Source organism: Aquila chrysaetos, chromosome 17 (genome assembly GCF_900496995.4).
Source record: "Aquila chrysaetos chrysaetos chromosome 17, bAquChr1.4, whole genome shotgun sequence".
In the NCBI taxonomy this organism is placed as follows: Eukaryota; Metazoa; Chordata; class Aves; order Accipitriformes; family Accipitridae; genus Aquila; species Aquila chrysaetos.
In genome coordinates this window covers 11,832,115-11,849,266 of record NC_044020.1, presented here as the reverse complement: position 1 = coordinate 11,849,266, position 17,152 = coordinate 11,832,115, and the positions used below count along the sequence as shown (strand labels likewise).

General features: G+C 41.8%; 1 protein-coding gene across 1 annotated transcript in view; it reads right to left on the bottom strand.

The window, feature by feature from the left end:
* TMTC1 (transmembrane O-mannosyltransferase targeting cadherins 1) overlaps positions 1–17,152 on the bottom strand; it is a 149,741-nt gene that overhangs the window by 64,344 nt on the left and 68,245 nt on the right. Inside the window, exons 8-9 of the mRNA XM_030041302.1 lie at positions 13,115–13,304; positions 323–444 (exon numbers count right to left, since the gene is read on the bottom strand). Coding sequence (XP_029897162.1) covers positions 323–444; positions 13,115–13,304 — 312 coding nt within the window. The remainder of the gene's footprint in view (positions 1–322; positions 445–13,114; positions 13,305–17,152) is intronic.

Below are 17,152 nucleotides of genomic sequence, written 5' to 3'. Positions count from 1 at the left end.
GCTACCAAGAAAAAGAGTCTTGAGAGGACAATTCTCAAGAAACAACACCTCATCTCTGTATTGAGCTGTTTCAAGCACACCAAAAAATCTGTGTTAAAAAAAAAAAAAAGGAATGATTTTGGGTAGCTTTGCTCCTGCCAAGCAATCTGCTCTCAACCAACTATAAAATCTCTCATGCTATCACGCCAAAACTCAAAGGCAGAGAACACACTGACTAGCAATATAATGTTTGAAGTATTGTAAAAGGGAAGAAGCGATTATGCCTGCTTTTAGAAAATGGGATGGTGGTCTCATTAGAAAGGAATTCAATTGCAATAGTTACCTCGGCATGTAAAGGACTCGCTCTGCCACCACAAATCCCACCCTGAAGAAGAGGTTGCTGGCTGGGATGAATGGGAAAACCAGGAACAACAAGCCAACCAAAACTTCTTTGTGTTCCAGTTTCTGCAATAACACAAAATTAAACAAATATCAACTAAAAAATTCCAATTTAATTCACTACTAACTTTCCCCTTTCCTTTTGAGACTCTTATTCATAAAAGAAGCAACTTAGATTAATGTTTGATATGTTTTGCATTTAAAAGAAATCATTCCAAGACACTGTTCTTCCATATTTACGCACTGTTTGTGCTTTTGATATGCCCAGAAAACACTAACCACGGTGTGTATTATTACCCTTGGTATCTTTCCCAAGGTCAGCTCTATCGTATGCAGCTCTTTTGAGATGGCATAGGTAGTACTTAAAAATATATCCTATATTGGTAATATGCAAGTATAGAACAGTGTGATTGTATACATTAGCATGTCTACCACAGTGTGGCTGTATGTAAATACACAAATGCATATCACATACACACAGACTGCTGTGTTCAATCCTAAATGTTTATAACTGAGTAAAAGCTGTTCAATCAGTCACATTTTGTGTAAAGAAAACTAGCCCCAAATGGCACATTAATGCAGTTATATTATCCCTTTTGAGACAATATCTAAACCTGAAATGATACTTTTGCACGAGGTCTCCATACTCATACAGAGATGGAAATTTGAGACATGCTATATGTTAAAATTAATGTCTTTCACTTGAGCTCAGTTAACGCCCTTCACTTGAGCTCACTTTAATGTTGGCTCGCTCTTTGAGGAGAAATGGAATTGCCACATGCAATTCAAAGCAACTGTGATCTGCGTGGCCGACACAAGCATCTCGGGGTGTCGCCAGCAGCAGCAGCCGCTGTTCCTGCCACAGGGAGACCCAAGCCTCCTCGGGCAAGTTGAGTTTCAGATTTAGCTCCACCCCAAGAGGGTGAATCAGCTCGTGCTTTCTGTTGATGATCTCAAAGGATGACATCAGGCTAACAGAAGTGTAGCATCAGGTCTGTTAAATCACCCAGGCGGACATCTGTGCTTTCCTGCCCTGCGATACTGCTGCCTCATCAGCCGCTGCAGCGCCCTTCTGCAGCCATTGGGAGAAGCTTTGTCACGCTTAGAAACAGATGCAATCAGAATCACTTAATGGTTGTAGCACTTTCTAATTGTCGGGGGCAATTTCTCAGCTCTGGAGAGCAAATTGACTTTTCTTTACTGGAGGGATCTAAATTTAGAAACGTCGAACAAGATTTTTGAATAGAGGAACAGAGCCCGATCAATGATGTGGGGCCAAGCAGTACAACCTGTCTTGCTTTTGCACAGCTACGGACTGCAACACCAATTACCACTGGCCTAGTCAGTGGCTGAAATTCCGAAGTTCCAGTACTAAAATATATTCATCCTATTCTGTGGGAAAGACAATGAACATCTTCTATGGGTACCAAATGCAAGGGTACACATCAGGAGGCTCTGATGTCACTTTAGAGGAGCTGAACCACAGGAACACAAAAAAGTGCACTGGCTTCCCCTGGCTCAAAGAGGAAACATGAGGCAGAGAGGGGAGCAGAATTCACATCTCCAGATTTCTTTATCAATATCTGCTTTAAACAGCACCACAGTTACGTGCTTCTATTATCCACTTTTTCAGTGTCTTGGACTCACAGTTACAAGTGCCTTCTTGCAGTCACAACAGCACCTAAAATATATTATTCCCAGAGCTGAAGCTGACACCAATCCATAAAGCTGATGAGCAGAGGTGCCCAGTAATGGTCATTTTGGCTTGTAATTACAATAGAAAATTGAATAGGAAAAAAAAAAGGATTAAAAATGATTTCTCAACTCTGAATGCAAATTATCAGTCCTAGTTCAACTCCAACTTGCCTCCCACCCAGCTCTGGACATATACCCCCTTGCTTTCCTGCCATTTGTTACTCTCCTCCTTTCCCACCTTGTCTGGCCTAATTATGGTGCCCATTTGTTGCCACCACTCCATCCCAGGGGTTTAACAACAAAGACCCAGAGGCACAAAGAGCTATGTTGGGCCAAAGGCAGTGCACCGCTAATGCATAAAATGTTCTCTATTCCCAAGATATGCTCTTGCTTTCAAATGAACCAGCTATTAAATATTTCTCCAGTTGTTGTTCATTAAATCAATAATTGGGAAAGCAACCTCTAGTTAACATCTCTAGGAAGGACACGGTGTTATTCAAGGCTGCAGCGCTGCAGATAAGCAAAGGAAACTGAATGCTGGAGAAAGACAAATAAAACCTGTACATCAAATGGGAAAGAGGAAAATGTGGGAATTGGCTCGGCTGAAGGAGAAAATGGTGTTGTGCACCCTTTCTCACTCCACAACAAGTCACAGATCTAGACTAATGCCATCAAGGGCTGCCAGCTCAGTCCCTTGGGCAGGGCTCAGAGACAGGAGCCCAGCACTCACGGAGCAGCAGAGCCCTCCATAGTGCTACTTATTTCTGAAACAAGAAACATGTGGCAGTCGGCAGAGCCCTTTTTAAAGCATTTGGCTCAGGCAGAGGCTTTTCTGAAGAGCTGGTCCTTGAAGGCCAGGCTTTGGCTGATTTTGTGCTATGCGTGGTCCTGCCTGCAAGCCGGCAGGTCAAACTGCAGAGCTCGTGCTGCGGTCACTCCAGAGCTCACTTTGGGTTTCTCTCCTCTACCCAGCCATTAACTTTTCCAAAATTTGTACAGGCACTTCATGTATTTAACACCTTGGCCCTGCAGCTGGGTCCTGCCCAGGAGAAGAGGCTGGGGAGAGCCCCTGGGCAGGGAGAGCAGGTGGGGTTGCTGGTCATCTGAAACTCATCTGTGGCCATTAACGAGACAGTCTGGATGCGGCCTCTGGCACAAGCAATTCCGAAATCACTGGTTGCCTGTGGTTCGGAATTTATACTGAAGGAAATAGTTACCCTATTCACAGCCAGATCTTATTTCTCACTTCCCTAAATAGTTTCTACTGACTGATTAGATACTGAGCAAAACCGGCCTTTGCCCTGACCCGAGAACTTCACGTTCTTCTATCCCAGCCTTGTGAGGGCTGGAGGCACAGCAGAGCTATCTGTCCCTGCCTTCCCAGCAAGGGCTAACATCTGATCACATAGGCAGCTCAGAGAAAACAGAAGAAAGGACAGAAACACAACCACAATGTGTTGAAAGGATTGTGTGTACCACAGGTGATAACAGTAGACAGCTAAAAGCTAACGGCACAAGTATTGTAAGACACCATATACTCCTTTATCTTTTTCCCCTATCAAAATCTACTTAGCAGATTCACCTTTTATTCCCCCTTCCCCTGGATGGGCTGACAGATTTGTAAATGAGTAGGCAAGCAGGACAGAATGGTGCAAGAATGTCAGGGACTGGTACTGTAGAGCTGCAGGAACAGAGGGCAGCGAGATCTCCCATCCAACACAAGCCATAGGAGATGCCCTCCACATGTTTTGGAAATAAAAAAACCAACCTGTAGCTTGTTACACTTTTCAGTGGGGGGAATATTGGAATCATTTATTTGGCTTAACTACTCTGGTCATATGAGCCCACTTAGGAGATAGCTGAGCTAAGAAGGTGGCAGAACCAGCATCTTCCTGGTGCCTGGAGCAGTAGTAAAAGCTTTAAAGAATAGTAGGCAATTTTGTCTTCCTTTTACCTTAAAATAAAAAAGCTAGGACTGGAAATTATAGATCACTTCATTCATTTTACAGAGAGACATCTCCTTTCCTCTTAAAGATATAGTGCTTTCTTTTGGGACTATAAAACTTATCTTCCTATCTGTCACAGAAGTCTCTAGGGTGGGAGTTGGGGGGGGGGGGGAAGCACCTTTGAATTAACCTTAGAATGATTCCTTTTGTTACAGACAAGCCGACTTCAAATCAAACTAGCATTCCTTATAGCAGATAGTTTGGTGGGGGGTTTCAAATTCACATCTACCTCTAATTACAATTAGGCCTTCATTATATTGTAAAAACAACAAAATACCTAAACCAAAACAAACCAACAAACAAAACCAAAAACCAATAAAGAAGAATTTTTTTAACCTGCTACTTTTCATAGACTTATCAAAGAACTAAAGAACATCACTTCTCCCAAAGGCAAGGCAAAAAATTGACACACTCTCTCAAACAAAATAGCAAAGAATCACTCCAAGGCCAAAAACCATCAATGCAGCAGTAAGTCTCAAAAAATTGCTTCCTTGGCAATTTGGGGGAAAAGGACAAAAGTCTTGAGTTTTCAACTGAAAGAGATCTTCCTGTATTACATATAAGACAGAATCCCAAGCCATAAATAAATATTTGCTGACTACTGCTAAATCACATCTTCTACAAGCCAGAGCCCACAAACTGCGAGCGCAGGAGGTACACAGATTACTTTGACATATCTGTCATAAACTATGGACTAGCATAAGCCCACTGTAAATTCCCTGGTTTTCCCATTGAGAAAGCATCACTAAGGTGCCAGATCCATTAAGTCTCACACTGCAATGGCAGGACTTACGTTCACAACCCCCGGCACCTCCAAGGGCTGAGGTGGTGGAAAGTGGAGCCGTGAGGACAACCTTCCTCCCAGCTGCACAAAGTTGCTGTCAGGGAAGACAGCAGCTGGGCAAACAAGTCCAAGCAAATTCCGTTCTGTTCTACTTGGAATGTTTCCGAAGGTGTTTATACACGCTTGCCCGTTTGATGGGAAGGTGGCAATCAAACAGGTTTAATTTCTTCCTCTAACATTTTATTTTGAGAATGAGGCAAGTGTCACCTCTCCACCATTTAGAACCAACAGCTCCATGGAGCAAAGACTTCCTTCCTACCAAAAGCATAAATCACCCTCTGCCAGTGAGCTCTGGATGGTCCATTGCAGCCAGTGAGATGTTATGCTTGGAACATCTGACTGCAAGAGCAGAAAAGCTGGTATCCAAGAAAGTTGGTAGTGCATGGCTGTATAAAAGCAATGATTACTATTACATATTTTCAAATGCTTGCAGGACTAGCAGGTAAGCACACTACCCATCAAAAGAGACACAGAGATTCAAAGAAGTTACATGCCTGTCTGTAGATCACCAACAGAGGATTATACTTCTTCAGTTTATTCCTAACATCCATTTGTGCAAACCCTTAGTGCAGACTGCACACAAACTTAATTCATGTATTCCTGTTGTACCAGTCACTCGTGAAGCCACAAGCAGCTCAGCAACATGACTCCTCACTGGCCTGCACCAAACCACTGGCAGCATCTCACCTGGCAAGAGGTCAGGATCTGCAAACATCTACTCCTGCACTTTCCACATACGTGGTATTAAAGATAAAAGGGAGGGTGGAGAAGCATGTCAAATCCACTCTGCATTCACGCATACGGTGATAAAAAGCAAACTTAACCTAATTGGGAATCAACCCTAGGGATTCATTCCTTCACAGGAAAAAAATCTGTTGATGTAGAGCTCGCAGAAGGAAGCACTGGGTGCTCCCAAGTCCCACTTCGCTGGTACGGGCACAGACAAGTTATGGCAGAGCTGTACCGTGCTCCGTGTACCATCAGCATGGTCTCCTTTAGGTCACTAGCAGAAATCAGGATGGGACACATACATCTTTGTCTTCTGTGGCCAAACAGGAGGGCACTGCGGAGCTGTGGCTGTTTCACTCTGCTGCCTGTGCCACTGCTTCCAAGCAAATGGTGCCAAATGTCAGATGTCAACAGATGGTCTGAAAAACTCAAACATTTGGTAAGGAAAAGGTAACTCCTCAGCTTGAAATCTGGCTCAGACACCTGGCTTAATCAGCTTGGTCCTACAAAAAGAACCACAAATTCTGTAATCACTACAATTTATCAGGAGTTTTATTCTTTCATCTATTAAAAAAAAAAGACAACAAAAAACCCCCAGCATCTTCAGTAGCGCCAGCTGCTTGAATGCCAGGCTTAGCAACTCACTGTCTTCCTAAAATAACTCTGTTTTCCTTGGTGATCATCTAGTTCTGACAAAATCACCCACAGTTACTACTGACTAGAATTAAACAAATCTTTTACTTCACAGATAGTCCAAAGCCATGGAGATTTCCAATGCTATTTTGACCATCACTGATGACTGCTTATTAACTACATGACATGTTGATCCTATTTCGAGCATTTGGCAACAACAAAAACTACTTTTCAGTTCACCAGCAGCAGCACCTATTCAGGAACTGGTGTACAGGCAAACATACACCAGTCAGAAACTGAATCAAACCCCAGGATTATCTGAAGAGAAATCCTTGGCGCATATCTCAGACCACCCTAACGAGATCGTTCACTTTCCATTTCCAGAAGGAAGCAAGTCCTGGTCTGTACCACTAGGTAAAACAGCCTATTTTTCAGAAATGCTGAAAGTGCCTAAAAACTTTATTTACATCAATGGGAACTGTGGATGCTCAAGAGCTCTGGAAATCAGGCTTTCAATTATGGAATAAAAGCAGAAGTAGTCCTTTCCCAATCCCATAATGCACAGCAGGGCACAGAAGTATATTCTACTGATATTTCACTTTTTATTTTAGTATCTTAAAGTAAAATTTTGATATCTACTACTTTCTTTTTCCCTGTAGACCTCAGCTACCCATCCATTCAGCTGTGTGTTTATGGTCTTTCTTACCCAGGTTTCTAAAATTCCCTGAAGATATAAGCTCATTTTCCCAATCCTTAATCTCTGCAACCTCTAATTCCACTTGACAAGCCAATTTGAGCAGGATGCAGGAGCACACACATCTTTGAAAGAGAAGTGGAACATTCCAACAGGAAATAGGAAAGTCAACAAATTGCTCCAGGAATTAGAATAATGCTTTTGACCTTGTGGTTGTTTTTCCCTCTTTCATTCTGTGACTGCAGGCTGCTTCACTACGTGGGGGAAAAAAAACAAAAGAAAAAAAAAAGGTAAAATTTAAACACATGCACAGTGCTTACAGTACATAAAAGCATGATCTTTGGAAAAGCAACTCTGTTCATGCTGAGTTTGCTCTTAAGAGGTAACACGGAACAAGAGGATCCTAACAAAAATCACACAATAGTTTGGCACCCTAATGTTTAACTAAGACCAAGTAGCCACAATGAACATCATTATCTCCCCCAGCTATAAATTTCTTGGTCCTCATTCCACCTACCCTCTCCTACTCACCTCTACTATTGTGCCACTCCAAAACCTTTCAGCTCTGAGTGGGCCTTGAAATATTAACTCAAATCAGAAGAAAATGGTAGAAACAGAAGAGTATCTTTGAAAATACAGTAATTCAGTGTTAATACGCTGAAAATGGTAGAACTACCTGCCGCTATGAAAATGACCTACCTAGTGTGACAAACTCCTACAGGAGTTAAGAGCCCATTTGGTGAGTTGCTGAGTATCTTCATGGTGAGCCAAATCAAACCTACTTCAGCTGTGGTTGTATTTACTCAGAGTACCACACTCCAAACGTGTTATTTCAAACATCTACCAAGGAAAAAAAATCTGATGCAAAAGCTATATTGTTGTTTGCTTCTTTAATTCAGAATGGCAATTGCATACAGACTGAGGAAGGTTTCTTCTTTCATTCGAGTCCGTCGGCTGGCACGGCAAGCACCCTGGGAAGGCTTTCGTGTTTCTCCCAACCCCACCAGGGACCCGCAGCTGATCCGCTTGCAGCATCCACAGAGCAGAAACGCAGCCGGTGAGGCATGCAGGGCGCCCGCAAGGGGCTCCCCCCTTCCTTCAGCTTTCACTAAACAGAGTCTTTCTGGCTTATTACTCTCTCCCCGCAGCAAACATTAACAACAGAAGCAGCATAGAAAAACCTCGCTGCTAAGGATTAAGAACATCAGTCCTGACCTTCTCTCTATGTGGAAGGAATTCAAGTGGGCCCTCAGGAAAATGAAAGCAGGATTTATTTTAAATGGACCTTTTATGAAAATGACTGTGGTTTCCAGCTCGTCAGATAAATAGCCTTATTCACCTTGCCGTGCCTTTGAAGCAGGTATTGTTCTGGAAGTGTTGTGGCATATGAATTTTGCTAGGCATACTTTCTAACTGTGCTGATACTACTGTAGAATATTATAAAAGCCAATTGTTCCCCAGAAGGGTCCATAAGCTGTGATTTATTAATGAAATGCCAAACCTGGGAAACGAGGCAAAGGTCTCAGGAGTGCAGGGTAAAGTAAATAGCATGACAGAATACACATAACGAGTGCTAGCAAAACCAACAGAAACATGCATACAAAGAGAAGACACAAATGCGTTCCTCTCCTTGATGGTACTAAACATTGCCAGCTAAAAATTTAGTCTGCAAGTGACTGAGGAATATGCTTAGATGATATTCATACATATAAACCACCGCATAAATGGCAATATGATGCCAATTACAGCACGAATTAAAGTCATAATAATTTGGTATAAAATGCCTTGTCTTGGCTAAGAAGCAGTATGCAGAGAAATGTAGGGGCAGCAGTACCTTAAAATTAGACCTAAAGTAAAAAACAACCAACTGTAGCATATGAAAGAACAGTATAACAATATATATCTCAGTTGCATGTAATGAATGTAACCTGAAAATCATCACAATTTCCTGTACCATATGTAGCCATATCACACACAGCAGCAAAGCATGTTCTCTGAAAAGATATATCCTAGAGATGGGTTTTTTTTTTTTTTCAATTGATGTGAAACATAAGTACGACTGTGTCCTCAGACATGAGCAAACTGTTGCACATCATTACATGCTCCTGCTGAACAAGTAGAAGGTGCTGTGAACCACCATAAGGTACCTCCATAGCATTGGTCATGAGCATAAATGCAAGACAAGGGCCAAGCAGGATGAGGTCCAATAAATTCCCCAGACCGGTCAAGTACAAAAGCTACTGTTTCAAATTAGTTTTCCAGGCCACCTTGCTCTGAATTACCCCATTGCACACACATGAGTTTTCCCACTATCAGCCTTCCATACATCAGGTACCACACAGAAAGTAAAATCTGACCCATAATGTGCTCTGTACATACCTTCACAGCTACAACTACAGGACAAGCTGCATTTTAATCGCACTGCTAATTAAGCAGCATTTGCAATAGCATCCCCAGCCTTTGCCATATCCCCGGCATACTACTCAAAGCCCAACCAGACTGGGTGAGGAAGTTCACCGCAAAGAGCTGAGCGGAACCTGAGGATTTTGAGACCCACCAGTGATTCCTGGTGCCTTAGCTAGAACGGCTCAAGAGACGCCAATTTGCAGAGCATGCTGGGCATCCGTGTGGTGAAAAATCAAGTTTCAAAAGGTTTCAAAGAGCTGCTTGGACTCAACGATGGACTGCAACTTTGCCACATTAGTCACTATGAAAAAATCTTGGCCAGAGATGACAGCAAGGTCCTTTGCTCCCACAGTGGGAGATGTGCCAAGGAGCAGGCATTTTCTTTACTCCCATCAGGCCTCCTGAAGACGGACGTTAATTGTCACTTGTGATAGAGATGGCTTCAGCGAGAGACGAGCATGGCTGTGCAGCTAAACTCTGTGCAGAGCAACAAATCCTTCTTGGGGAGCTGCTCACGGGGAGCTCTTTAGCTGATAAGCAACAGCGATTAGCACTATGCACACGAAATGACCCAGGAAATGAAAGTTATATACAAGGAATTAATAAAGCAATTTTTCAAGCGACTGCCTCGTTATGTAAGGAGGACAACAGCAAAAGTGCATGAGGAGGAAGGCTTCTCTCTCCAAACAATAATGAACTGGAGACCTGCCTTCTCTGTTTCTGCATAAAATTTTCATCTCAAAATTTTCATGCAGTTGTCATAAAACTGCATCTCAGTTTTCAGCATAAAAAACCCCATCTAGTAACAGACATGTTCCAAGCAAAGCACTGTTTCTTCCCCTTCTGAGGTATAACAATGTTCACAAAATGAAATGGAACAAGAAAGCTTCATGCCTTAGATGTCCATTATCAGCACTACACATACATGCCAACAGGGTTATTACCCTCATCACAAACGTCAACAACAAATTAGCCCTGTTTAAAATTCAGTGGCAACAAAGGCAGAAATCCAATACGTGCATTCTCTAATTACAGTCCATGTAATATATTCTGTGAGTCTCCTGTGAGCTTGTTTTGTGGATGCATGCGCATCGCCTTTTGCCACTGAAAATCAGTTCAATGTTCACTGCACAAATGTCTTCACTTCTGCCAAAATAATTTCTAGCATTTCCATTCTCCATGCCACAGAAAGGAAAGTGTTAGTGCCAATGAGAATGAATATGAGGTTTTGTCCTCTCTGACCCCTGCACACCTACACACTCAAACGAAAGGCACACAAACTGCATGTCTGTTCATTCTAAAACCATTCCTCAGAAAATTGCAAGCTATTGCTTCCAGGTTAGGCTTTGCAATGAAAAAAGGAGAGAAAAATGGCTGCTAAGACAGTTTTGTGTGTTTGCTTCAAAAAGAAAGCAGAACGTCTTACGCTTTATGAAATGTGAAAAATAACCGATGCGTCTCATGCTGCCTACAAGCTGCAAAATACTGAGAAATAGCCCGTCTGGGGCTTGACTGAAGGATGGTCCTTCTTGGGGGGAGCAATGTCGTACAAAAGGCCACTGCTGTTGCATTTGGAAAGAAGCTTTCTTAAGAGCCTAATAAAATGAATTGTGCCTGCAGTTCACGTGTCGTGAACTTCCCTCTCCTCACTGTAGAAGACATTCCTGAGAGTGTCCAAAGCCAAATGGGATAATTTATTTCCAGGAAATGTGCCTCTTCCTACTGTTTGCTTTCCTCAATAATTCATACTACTCGGCACAACACAATCATCTTCATACCAGTTAATGCCAGTATCACAATTGGGTTATGAGAGTCGTTAAAAATAAAATAGAAAATAGCTTCAGAAATTTAGAATTTCCCGAAATGCAGAATATTTCAGCTACCTCTAATTATACCTAGGGCTGGGGGAAGCATGTCCAAGTTGACCCCAGGAACCATTACCAGTTCCATGCTCCCAGTGGGTTTGCTGGGAGGCTGCGAGCAGAGACTGGTTAGAGCACTTTGTCAAGAATAGGTGATGGTTCTGGTTTTACTTGGGTTAGACACAACAGCAGATCACTTCAGACCTAATTTATTCCGTGTTTGGGGTTTTCAAGGATAAACACAAAGGAATCTACAAGACAAATTTCAAAGCATCCAGTAAGTAAATGCCTGGAGAGTGAAAATCATGTTGCTTCACACAACACTAACAGTGGTTAAGAGCAAAGCAGTGAACTTATTCTCACAAAAAAATTAGAAGCTGCAGTTTCCAATCAGTTGTATTCATAAATCCAGACTGAATTGTTTTGCCTTTAAGAAAAAAAAAAAAACAACAGAAGGAATAAAAATATGATAAAATCTAGACATTTAATGCACAAAGTGCTTTGAAATATTTTGTTTTGCAGTTTGACAGAAGACAAACAATTCAGTTACCCAAAGGAATCCTTCTGGATTATCGTTTCACCCAAAATAAAATAACACAAAACGTCTTTGGATAATCCTGACAGATTTTTTTCTCCCAGCAAACCAACAACATTAATCTTACACATAGTACCAATTCCGACAACAGGAAAAGAAATAAAAAGCAACTGAAACTTCAAAGAACATGGGATAAGATGTTTCAGAAGTGTTCAGTACTGGGTTAATGAGAATTTTATCATTAACTTCCCTGGGAACAGGATTAGGTCTAATACAAACACTTCTGAATATCTCTAGCAGTGAGTAATGAAAGCAGGAGGAATACAAGATGATGTACAACCTGCAGGTAGAACTAGTGAATACCTAATAGGGTATTTTCCCCTATTTCCCATACAGCATCTGTCAATGTATAATCTAAATTAATGACTCTGCAGTCTGCTTCATCTTCTGTCTCTTATCGGGAGCACAGGGATGACTGCCAGGGTAGACTGAAGCATGTACATGACCTGTACGTTTTGGCGTAACATAGGTATTAAAAACCTGTCACTCCCTTACTATGCCTTTCAGTGATACCTATGTTTAAGGAACAGAAACTTTTGTACTATTTCAACAATGATTACCAACACCTTTCCTAAAGAAGCTTGCACAACACAACTGAAGGAGGAATAGCTTTTAACTCCCTACGATCCACAAAAAAACCCTTTCCATGTAAGCACATATCTGATCTCTGACAATCTAGTACAACCTCACTGTCATTTCTGCAATATGATTAATGGTGGATCTGAAACGCTGAATTGTGAAGCATGGCTTACCAGCTATACTATTTATGCTAAATAACAATTTCCAGATAATTTCAGATTTCCCACATTCCATTACTTGACTGATAGGAAATCTTCTCATCAAGATGTATCCAACATTTAGGTTTTAGAAGCACAGCAAAGGTAAGAACACAAAAATTTATTTCATTTTCAAATGGCTCTGCAGATGACAGTTCCCAGTCCTGTTTGAAGCAAGTGACAAAAAAACCTAATGACTATGAGAGAGGCAGAGATGCTTAACAACTTCAGTGGGGTTTGGATCATTAACAGTAATTGAATGCAGGACTCCAGGCCAGGTTTTGCCCTCGAATCAGACCAATCAGAGACTGAGACATTCAACTAGAGGGACATTTTCATCTGTTAAGCTTGCCTGCATTAGTTATGTAGCGGTATGTTTTTTCACTTCAATCCAATGCATTCGGGAGAAAAACTTGCGCTTACTGCCCATTTCATCTGAAGGTTAGGAAACAAAGATTTTAAACAAAACGTCGTATTGCGTGTCTTTTGGTGTTACCTTGAATGCGGCTATGCAGTGTAGGCTGAGTAATGTCATCACCAGCACCAGGAACACTGTGGCTAAGTTCCTCGCATCCCAGACAGACTCGATCAAAGGGATGCTGCCGACCTGCCAGTCATAGCACAGGGTGATCGGTGCCAGCAGAAGCCACGCATTGAAGGCCAGAAGATAGGAATAAGTTAGAAACCTGCAAAAGAAAATGGGTAATGTAATACATGGAATGACTGCCAACACATGAAACTTTTTGCTTTGGCAGTTACCACATACTATATGAGAGGAGGAAAAAAATAACCAAACCTCTGTACACACAAGCAGTACCATACCTCTCTGTCAATGAAGAGATGCTAGCATAGGTGAGGCACACTTCAACAGGTCATTTAAAGACTAACATAAGTTCAATAATATACGTGGTTTCTACGCATCAGCCTTTGGAAAACTAACAGATCTTCATCTCCCATTTGAATGTTAGATTTCTGAAGTGACTTTCTACCAGCTTCAACAATAAATGAATAATAACTAAGCAGGTACATACATATACTGAACTGTTACACAGTTCACTGCATCACCCCCACAATACAGAATATCCCTCTAGCTGGGTTTAACTTACAATTTAGGATTTCTCCTATGTGTACAACATTGAGCAATTAAAGTCAGACCTCTCTGTCTTTTCTCTCATGCACCTCAGCACAGAGAGAAAATACAGAAGAAAGAAGGCACAGGGTGATTCTTGGCTGATCCCATCACAGCTTATTAGGGCTGGGGACAGCTTGCATGAGATGTGCCACAGAAGTGATGGAGAAGCAGGGAGCCTTTCAAATGGTTGTAATCTTCATTAATTGGTATTCTCAATAGAGAGGAAATTAATGGGGAATGGAAATGGGGAACATGATGCCCTCAGAAGACTGAACAAGAACAGCATGTGTGCAACTGGGCTAAAGAAAACAAGAAAAAAATAAAAAGAAAACAAGAAAAAAATAAAATCAAACCAACATCCCCTCTCCTCCCCAGGCTTTTGCTGCTTGGCACCTACTTGCACAAAAGTGCATCCCCCTCAAATCACATTTACAAAAGTTCAAGTACTTTTGTATGCAAGAGGCTGGAGACTATTCCAGCAATCATGAAGTCAACGAAGCAAAATTGCAACAGCCTTAGAACAGACAAACCCTTCCTTGGTTTGCAAATAGAAAAATCCATATTGTACAGAGCACCAAAGATGGCAAATACTCAAACAGAAGTGAAATTATATTATATCCTGCATAGGGTTTCTTCCATCTGAGCCTGCTTTGGCTGTTGTTATCACACCCAGTTGCCATGGTACCTTAGCAGGTTTATTAAAATGATAACAAAGGATACCCAAGAGATGTCAAGCTGTGTAGACAGAGGATTGTTTCACTCACCACTTACAAACATGCCTCTTTGGGGTCAAAACGCAGCCCCTTAGAACAGCACTTACAACATTATATAATATTTGTGGCAGAAGGGGTAAGTCACTGAAGCTAAATGTGACTCCAGGCAGGCAGGATGGAAGTTCCCAGTCAGGGCTGGGCCAAGACACAGGGATGAAACAAGACTAGATTTTTGTGCAAACATTTTTAAATAACCACAAACAGTTAGGATATCAGTTTCTCTTCTCATCCAAAAAACAAACGTCTCCAGCAACACAGCAACTCAAAACCGGGGAGGCTTACAGAGCTGGAATAATCTTTCACTGTAAACAGTGGAAAAGGCACATTCTCATTTCCCCGCAAATCCTTCTAAGCTCCCAATTCTGATGGAAAATGGAATATTCCCACATTTTGAAGGTTTTCAGCCATTTGGTACATTTCTCTTCAATCCCCCCATTTTCTTCCCCTTCCCTACCCTGAGGTAGTAAACAAGGGGAAAAGTGAGAGAAAATCCATCTTCTCTTTTAACAGAGGCAGTGATTAAAAAGCCAGTTTCTATTTAAGAAAGCATCCCTCAGAAACATAATCTAATTTTACTCAAACTCTTCTTACAACTTTGATTGTTCAGTATTTCTAAAGAAACAAATATGTCTTTTCTAGTCACCAGGGCAATCTTTTCTGGTAATCTCCCACATTACAGAGAAACACAGCAATGCAAAATCTGGTGGAGCTTATCACGCCAAGGCGCTCGCTCGTGATGTTATGTGTGGCCTGGCCCCACCTCTGCTCAGCCACAATACAAAACAGACTTCTCTATCAGCCTCAATACAATCTCAGCTCAGAAAAGGTTGCCAGCATTTATTTACGGCAACTTAAAAGCCAAACTGAGATCCATTTCTAGCTTTACTTTTAAAAGAAACAGCATGTCAATTTATGTCAATCTGAATAATTTCATGACATACAACATTGTTACAAGTGTGTATATTAGACAGGATTTTCAGAAGTGTTGAGTTAGTTTTGCACTTGATGCCTCAGGAGAGCCCAGTTTTTGGAGGGAGTGTCCTTTCATGCCCTGGCATATTAATATTTTCAACAAGCATCACAATATTCATGGAAGTTTGTAAGCAAACCACAAGGCACACCAGAAACCCTCCTCTACTTACTCAGACTGGGCTGCTGGGTAGGAAGGAACGAGATGACATTTGGGATCTTTGCAAACTGCAGCACTGCAGTTAAAAGACGGACTAGTTGCTTTTCTGCATCTTCACTGATAAGGCAGGAGCTGATAAATCATTATGCAGCACAGATTAGATAAACACAGTTTGCTTCCATAACAAATTGAGCCAGTTTAACAAATTTTAAGAGGAATTCAGGGTAGCCAGATTAGCGTGCGTTAACGCATTTCTGCTGGAAGATTAGGACAAACTGCTGTTGAAGATGAGAAAACACGTTCCAGGACACGCAGTGATCAGGAGAGGTTTGTAAACAAGTCTCTCCTTCCATGTGCTTGTGGGGTTTTGGTCTTCCTCGGGAGCCATGTGCACAACCTGCTGCCAGAGGCAAGTCCCAGAGGAGATGGACAATCCATTACATTACAGCAATAATGTCTTAAATACGCTCTGCCAAGAGTGGTAAACTATTTTAAAGCTTGTGACAGTCATTGCCATCTCTGTACCGTCAACTGGTTCGCCTCTCCAGACACCCTACTGGAGTACCCTTGGCCACGTCTCTCGTCATCAAGCCTGAACACCCTCATTGAACATGCACGTGCCATCAGCAGGCACGGAAGCAAGATGCAGGAGGGTGCTGCCTGACTTTAGGAGGTGTTTGTAAGCTGCAAGAAAGCCTTGAGTGAGCTCTGATCCAAGCAAAAGTTTGGATACGCTTTCAGCATTGGTAAACTCTCCTTGAATGCGATGGATGGCTGTATAAAATAAAGCACTACAAACTGTCACTATTCTAGGTACTAGGAACAGAAAAATAACAGGATGCTAATAATAGTTACTGACAATTCAGTGCTGCTTTTTACTTATGGCTCTCGAAAGTACATGATATTCCATTACATCCGTGTGGCTCTCGTACCACAAGGCTAACCAGGGAGAAAGCTAAATGCAGGAGAAACTTTGGAAGAGCCCTCTCACCAAATACAAGGAAATAATTTGCAAACTTTGAAAAGAATTGAAGATTCATGGAATCATTCCAGGAGCTAATTACATTTCAGTGGCCTACCTGCAAATGGCAACAAAAGTATTTTCTTTTAATTAGTTGACTCAGTGAATTACATTTTAAATTAATGATCTTCTCTATATTGCTGTTCATGCCTGCTGGAATTCCAAGGGAGAAAAATCCCTGCTTGTAACATCTCACGCTCTATCAGTTAATCCCAGGCAAGACAGAGTATTACTGGTGAGGTGATTGGAAGAATCTGCCTCTTAATTGGCAATCAGTTTTCCCCCGGGCTGGGTGACAGCATTTGCATTACAGTAGAGTCTTTTTCTTTTTTCTTTTTTTTCCAAATTGAACATGGAAATCCAAATTTCAGCAGTTATCAAGTGTTTCTTTTCACTTCTCAGCATCTCTGGCAGGTTCAGAAAAACACAGACCCTCCTGTAGGTAGCAGGTGTTGTCATGGCAATCCAGTTCATTTAGT